General features: G+C 40.2%; 1 protein-coding gene across 1 annotated transcript; it reads right to left on the reverse strand.

Annotated features, from left to right (window-relative positions):
• Positions 1-4535: 4535 nt before the first annotated feature.
• On the reverse strand, positions 4536-7353 carry LOC108709032 (traf2 and NCK-interacting protein kinase). The gene is made up of 7 exons (XM_018248661.2): positions 7255-7353; positions 7066-7156; positions 6834-6952; positions 6156-6210; positions 5803-5881; positions 5087-5238; positions 4536-4725 (listed from the first exon to the last, which is right to left on the reverse strand). Exons 1-6 carry the CDS (start codon positions 7351-7353, stop codon positions 5088-5090), a joined length of 594 nt encoding a protein of 197 aa, XP_018104150.2. The 3' UTR covers positions 4536-4725; position 5087.
• Between the last annotated feature and the right edge of the window lie 674 nt (positions 7354-8027).

An 8027-nucleotide genomic window follows, 5' to 3' on the forward strand; every position in this document is an offset into this window, starting at 1 on the left:
TCAAGTTTTAAGAGGATAGACTAAAGCAATATCCTGTTGTGCGTCTTCTGTAATATAGGTCTGAGGCCCAACTAGCATCACTTTATGTCTAGTGATATGCGAATTTGGGGGGTTTCCCTTTGCCGAAAAATTAGCGAATTTCTGGCGGAATTCGCAAAACGGTAAGAAATTTGCGAAACGGCACCGGCGTTTCCTTTTTGAAGCCGGCGTCAGTTATTTTTGATACCGGTGAATTTTCGCTGGCAAATTTTCACAGTAGTTTCCCGAATTTATTCGCCGCGAATTCGCACCTGGCGAATAAATTCGCCCATCACTATATATGTCTCAAGTTTTAAGTTCTCCTTACATTTTCTGTAACATTTAGCAACTGGTTTAGCTTTGTATGTTTCAAACCCAACTGCATTGCTTTTTATTGCAAAGACCCATCTACCCCCCACTGCATTTTTACCTACTGGTGTAGAAAGTGATGAGAGTCTATAGGTGGCCATACACTCGCAGATTAAAGCTGCCGATATTGGTCCTTTAGGCTGAATCAGTAGCTTATCTGTGGGGGCTAACGATGGGTCTTCCCAATCGATATCTGGCCACGATATTGATTGGGAAGGTTTAATTTTTCTGGTGATCAACCCGACGGACGGATTGTTGTAATCCAAGTGTTCACCCCAGGGCCGAACGTTCGGATTAACGAAATATAGCCCTGTCGTTGGTGGGCATATCGGGGAAGGATCGCCAAATGAGCGGATCTAATAGTGTATTGCCAATTTAAGGAGAGATGTTTATAGAAATAACTCTACTGAATCGCTTCTGTTTCCCCTCTGCAACAATTCATTAGGTGCCATTATTCCCTTATTAATCTCTTCTGTTTGATTGCGTCTTCCCTTCTAAGTAAGAGTGTGGGCAGAATGACAATGTTCCCATATTCTTCGCCTTCTGTACTTTATTCAAATCGGGGACCAAAGAGAGACAGAAATAAAGATGTGAATAAAATCAAAGGACATTCAGAGTCACCACAATTCTCCGAGAAACAGAGCGAATTCCCCAATTCCCCAATGAGCATGTCACCCATACATATTTATATTCCTAACCATGTATCTCTTAGTTTCCTGAATATTATTCTGCATTGCTTATTAAAAGCAAATTGAGTTTATCTTACTGTATTTGTTTAGTGCCTCAAAACCTTTCCATATTCATATTCCAGACGGATGAGCCAAAAGGGGCCGCTAATTCTGAGTGTTTTACATAATCAACCCTCCTGATTTGTTTCAAAATACATTGAGTTTATACAGAAGTTTCCAATAATCACAGACACTCCAGCACCATATATATATATATATATATATAGACACATACAAAAGTCCTCTGCACTCAACCCATTATCAATATATTTAAGACAGAGACATTTTGTGCATACTGCTACTGAAAAATGCCTTACCCTTTAAACAAAACAGGGATTGTTTGTCCATATATTGCAATATATTTAAGCTGGCCAACTACGTCAAAGTCATCCCATATCTGGCCAGTCTTACGCTCAATTTTCATCTGATTCATTTAGAATTCTATTGCTTCATTATACATTTTACAAAAGGGACTAGTTTTCCTGAAACTTACTTGCTGCTTTCAAAGTAAAAAAAAAATAAAATAAAATATATATATATATATACATACTTGCCCTTTAATATTAAAGTGACTTTAGACATAGTGGGGCTCATTTATCAACACTGGGCAAATTTGCCCCATGGGCAGTTACCTATAGCAACCAATCATTGATTAGCTTTTTAAAGGAGAAGGAAACCTAGTCGGCGCAAAAACCCTCCCCCCCATCCCGTGTGTTGCCCACCCTCCCTCCTCCCCCCTGGCCTACCCGTCCCACTGGGCAAATGCCCCTAACTTGTTACTTACCCTTCTGCGCAGGTCCAGTCTACGGAGTTCACCGACGCCATCTTCTTCCACGAGATCTTCTTCCTGCTTTGAACGGTGCATGCGCAGTAGGATCATTTCGCTGGTACGATCTACTGCGCATGCGGCGAATGTCACGAAGTGAAATCGGAAAACTTCTTGACTTTTGGCACATGCGCAGTAGATCCGTACCGGCGAAATGCTCCTACTGCGCCAAAACGCCGGTCAAAGCAGGAAGAAGATCGATTGGAAGAAGATGGTGCCTGTGAACTCCTCTGTCAACCAAATGTTTCTTGCAAACATGGGGAAGCTTTTGAGGAGATTAGTCGCCCATAGAAGAGGAGATTTATCACACGTGACTAATCTCCTTGTGGGCCATTGCCCTTACATGCAAGATGTGGCCCTTTTGATATAATCCAACCCATCAATCACATGTAAACTAGTGTCCCTGCTAATGGGCAGTGTAGTTGTAGGGCTTGAGGCTAGGGCCACTCAATACAGATTCTCTGCAGGCAAAGAATCCACTGCCCCACTGCTCCCCTTCTACTCTGCAGGATTGGTGGATTTTGGTGCTAAATGCAAAGTGTTGAGTCGAAATACACGGCGTCTGCCTGCACCTGAGCAGAAGTAATAATTCCAGGCAGCGCAGCAGCAGAAGAGGAGCAACGGGGCAGCATAGTCTTGGCCTGCAATTCTCTGTAATATATAATGATAATATAATGATGTACCTTCCCAATTTATGATCTCAATATTTTGGTTCTCTTCTGTCCGGTGTCCCCCATGTGCAAGGGGTGTTGCAGGAACACTCCAAGGCTAATTAAAGTGAAATTGAAGAGCAACTGTCTGTGCTTTCTGTAAGGCAGAGCAAAAACCGGAGAGATATCCACAATTATCTTTCCATGCTCTGCCAAATTTAGGGTTTTCTGGAATCCCAAGGAGAGATCCATTGTAGTCGCCATGACGGCTAATGTGTGATCCGCAGTTCAGTTCACACACTTAGGGGCAGATTTATCAAAGGTCGAAGGGAATTTTCAAAGTAAAAAAAAAATCGAAATTCAAAGTAATTTTTTGGGTACTTCGACCATCGAATAGGATAGGAATTTACTTCGACTTCGATTCGAAGTAAAAATCGTTCGACCATTCGATAATCTAAGTACTGTCTCTTTAAAAAAAACTTCGACTTCAATACTTCGCCAACTTAAACCTGCCGAATTGCTGTTTAGCCTATAGGGGACCTCCTGTGTGTTTTGCTAAGTTTTTTTTAAGTCAAAGGATTTTTTTGCAAAATCGTATGATAAAATTGTTCGAATCGTTTGATTTGAAGTACGATCATACGATCGTACTACAATCAGAATACCATTGTACGATGTATAAAATCCTCTGACTTCGAATGTCGGAGGATTCTATTCGATAGAATAGATAGATAGAATAGATTCTATTCTATTCTATTCTATTCGATTCTATTCTATTCTATAGGTCTACAGAATACAGTGGGGGTCATTTATCAACACTGGGCAAATTTGCCCATGGGCAGTTACCCATGGCAACCAATCAGATTGCTGCATTCATTGTGCTGCTTGCAGCTGGCTTTAAAAAGCTTATCACTGATTGGTTACTATAGGTAACTGCCCATGGGCAAATTTGCCCAGTGTTTAAGCCCCACTACTGGATCTAATTTACAAACACTAGACAAATTGGCACAGGGGCAATAATCCATAGCAACCAGTGACTTTTTTCAGCCATTTGCTTGGTTGCCATTGGTTACTGTAGAGGTTAACATTTTTAAATGAGCCCCAATATCTTGAACATCACATAACAAATCAATGTTTTTTTAAATTTCTTGAGCTAAACAGGGAAAACAGGTAAACTGAATCTTCTCCCTGTTTAGTCCTTAGATAGTTTGGGAATTAGGTTAGCAGTGCACAGTACTAGTGACGGACGAATTTGGGGCGTTTCGCCGAAAAATTTGCTAATTTCCAGCGAAATTCGCGAAACGGCAAATTCGCACCTGCCAAATAAATTCGCCCATCACTATACAGTACTTGACTGCTGCATACTGGACTCCTGCTAACAAAAAAAAAACTCAAAGGTGAACCACCCCTTTAATAATGGTATTAGTGACTATTTGTTTGCTGCAAGAATAGATATTGATGGGACACTACCAAGAGAACACTAAGAGAACATGGGAATTACCAGCAGGACCAGGATAGATAAGACAAGCACAGTAACTAGGGATGCACCGAATCTACTATTTTGGATTCAGCCGAACCCCCCGAATCCTTCGCGGAAGATTCTGCCGAATACCGAACTGAATCCGAATTTGCATATGCAAATTAGGGGTAGGAAGGGGACAAACATTTTTGACTTCCTGGTTTTGTGACAAATGTGCATAACCCAAACTGAATCCGAATCCTGCTGAAAAAGGCCGAATCCTGGCTGACTCCCGAAACGAATCCTGGATTCGGTGCATCCCTAACAGTAACATTTTATGGGATTCTGTCCAGGTAGATGTGGGCTATGCCCTCTTCCCTAAAGAGCCATTAGAACTAATATTAAAAGGAAGATGAATATGAGCCAACAGTGGGCTTGGAGGTTATTAGGGATGTCTCCCTATTAAAGAAACACAATAGAGGTCAATGTAATTTTAAGATGTTTATTGAATAATGTAAAATATCATATTGTTGTTATTCTTCTAAAGTTGATGTTGTTAATCTTCTAAAGCCGCCATCGGGACCATGTTTTTAAGTGGGGCCCAAAGATGACATTAGGGCCCCACAATTGTGCCCCCGTCCCTCCCCCGATGGCTGCTATTTCTTCAGTTCTTCATTCCTAAAGAAAGATTGATCAGTGTTAGTCATGGAGAAGCTGTTTGTATAATAATTCTGCCATTTTGTCTCTGCTGTATATGTGCTGCATGTTTTATATCCCATCCCCTTTGCTAATTTAAAGGTCAACTACAACTATTTAATAATTAAATTTTCTCCCATCTCATCATGTTTGTTTCTCTCATAGATTTGGCCTAGTTCACTGACCTCTGCCCTTATACAATCTCAGCCTTTATTATGGGCGGCTTTAGTTAGAGAATTATAGTATATGTAGGAAAGGCCGAGAATATTGTATGAATAAGAGCAGTAGATGGATATAGTCTGTACATCAAGTGAATTATAATGAGAATGAGCAGTTCCCTTACCTTAATGCAGGTACCACTTGATGGAATCAGTCACACCCCTCTCATTTGGGATATTTGATATGAAGGGGTGTGACAGTAGCTGCTCTGCAGAGGGTCTCCACGCTGCATTCTTTTGCAGGATTTCTCTGATGAATGCACGAAAGTTGTCACTCCTGGAAAAATATAAAACAGAGTCAAAATGATAATTGTTCATGTTATATAATAACTACATTTGCAGAGCTCACACGTGTAAAAGACTGTGCATAGAACCAGCACAGCCATGTGCCCTGTATCCCCCATAAGCCTCTATTTTACTGACATCCTTTTGTTCAACCTTGTGATATGTCACTCTGCACCCAATCACAGCAGAGGCAGACAGACGCTATTCAAGCATACAATAGAGGATGAGCCCCTTCCCTTATTACCTTCGACCAGAATGCTTTGCCAACGTCTTAGCCTGACTTGTATTGGCTACAGGTGATAACCCAAATATCTCAAGCTAGGCATGAGATTCTGCATTTGAGCATTCATGAGCTACACATATTACACTTCACCATTGCTTCTTTCCCATTTATCCATTCCCTGTCCTTACTTCACCCTAATTCCCAAGTTTTCTTGACTCTCTCATTTACATACCCCTTTACCCCCTGTCAATCCCCACCCCCTCCCCAATTTCTTTTTCATTTCCCCACCTTTCCTTCTCACTCTCTTTTCCTGATTCAGTACAAATAACTCACCATTTGTCCCATAGTAATGTTGGTGCGGGACCGTGCATAACCCTCTTCATCATCTTATTTTCAGGAAATCTGCTGAATGCTAGGATGTAAGAAAATACAAAATGAGAATATTATAACTGACACAACATTTGGGTGGTAATTTAAAAAAAATTGAACTTTCAAGCTTTTTCAAATCTTTAACAAACTCAAATTAACTCAATTGTGTTCCGGGATTGGAAACTTGATATTAAATTAAAATTTTCATAAACCAGCCCCTTAGTTTTTTATATTTAATAAGACATATAAATGCCCTCTAACCTTTCCACAAACAGTTATTTATTCATTATAGTTCACGCATACTGGGGTTTACTTACGATAATATCCTTCTGCCATTTCCAGCGCTGATATTCCCAATGACCATATATCAGCCTAAAAATTTGGGAAAAAAGGCAATTAGACAAGAATATACAAAGGTCACATGAAGAATTCTAGTTACATTCAGACATTTTTGCTATGTATCGATCCACACCCTGAGTGATTCTATTTGGCATGAACAATACCAAAATATAACAGAACCCATATTTTATGTATTTCAAGGGACCAGAAAAAAAATGGTGTAAACATATAAACTCAAGGAGATTTATGAGATATTTTATACTGGTGGGGTCACAACAAAAATTTGTAAACTGTGGGGAAAAACATAAAATGGGGGGGTGTAAAATTAAGGTTTCTCTGTATAATACAAAGTGTGACCTTTGTACTGATATAAAAAATTTCAAGGAGTGAAGTGATGTGACTGTCATCTCTAATGAGTGACCCCAAAGACCCCAGACTGGTGTGTCTCAATGAGTTGGAAAACCCCATAAAGAGTCAAATGTAGTTGGTTTCTAATATCCCTGTGCCCTGCAGTTAGACTGCATTTCTCTCCTTCACTTCAGATTCCCCATCAGACATCACAGAAGCCACTTTACAGCTTTGGATTCACTGTTATGAGAGGGGCATGTGAAGTGAGTGACGTTACATATAAAGCGAGAGAGAAGACATCACAATACCTTAGAGTTGTAGCGGATGGTCTTGGTGCTAATGTTGCTGAGTACTTCTGGGGCCATGTATGGTATAGTCCCAGAAGTACTAACACTGCTTGTCCCCATGGTGGCAGAGCTGAAGTCGGCTGAAATTGTAAGACAAAAGTGAGAATTTGAATGTTCATTTATAAAACCCACCAATATACACCATAGAGATAGAAGATACTATCCCTTTGTTCAGATTCCAAGCGTCACTTACTGATCTTTACATCAGCGGATGATGTCACTATTATATTCTGGGGCCTCAGGTCGTGATGGATGACCTCCTGTTTATGCAGATGACACAGGCCCTGGGAAATGAATAAAGAAAAAATATAAATATTTGTCATGCTCTTTAATTAATTCGATTCATACAAAAGAGTTTTGAGGAGATTCACATGAGACATACCTGTAACACCTCCCTGCAGATATAGGCAATCCAGTCCTCTGACAGGGAGCGTCTGGTGTTGATGAGTTCTTGCACGGATACACCAGACCAACGCTCCATAGAAATCTAGAACACAAACAAAGAATGATTGATACATAAGATTTGTGTGGCCTACAATGTTATTGGGATGTCTGGGGAAAGGGTGTAAGTCAGAAATAGGCTACACAAGCATTCTGGATGTAAATACAATATCTGGTACAACTGAGAACAAAGTGGTCCACATGCACCGGACTCTTTCTTACCAAACTGAATCATATTTGCATCCAAATGCTAGCTTGTATTAGAGCTGTTGATTGGCATGTTGGTGCATAAAGGTGTAACATCTGTATAAACGCTTTCTTACCCACAGTCCTTCACGTTCTGGCATTTTCACAGAGGCAGGGTGGTAAAATGCCCCGTAAAAGCCGATCACATTTTTGTGGCCCTTAACTGCTTCTAGGATGTCAACTTCTCGCTGGATTCCTTTTTTGTTCTAGTTTCGATCAAAAGAAGTAAAGTTAATACAATGGATAAAATGACCATTTCAAATACCCCAACCTAACTTGTAATTCTGAAAAATAAAAGCTTGTCCCCTACATAAGACTTGTATAATATGATTGACTCTATTCTTTTACTTCTTAAATCTCATACAGTACTTGTTGACTTATTTTTATAATGACATAATTAATAGGGGTCGGGATATTACACTGACTGGTGCAGAAATGAGAACATGCCAATATTTGGTCAGCAAGTTC

This window comes from Xenopus laevis, chromosome 2S (genome assembly GCF_017654675.1).
Source record: "Xenopus laevis strain J_2021 chromosome 2S, Xenopus_laevis_v10.1, whole genome shotgun sequence".
NCBI classification, from domain to species: domain Eukaryota; kingdom Metazoa; phylum Chordata; class Amphibia; order Anura; family Pipidae; genus Xenopus; species Xenopus laevis.

Bases quoted from the DNA above. Each gene is read 5' to 3' on its own strand.
- LOC108709032 (XM_018248661.2), bottom strand. From the start codon at position 7,353: ATGGAGCGTTGGTCTGGTGTATCCGTGCAAGAACTCATCAACACCAGA. The intron at 7,157-7,254 runs GTATGTCTCATG...TTCATTTCCCAG, and splicing joins TCTGCAGGGAGGTGTTACAG to GGCCTGTGTCATCTGCATAA. The intron at 6,953-7,065 runs GTAAGTGACGCT...TTACAATTTCAG, and splicing joins ATCCGCTGATGTAAAGATCA to CCGACTTCAGCTCTGCCACC.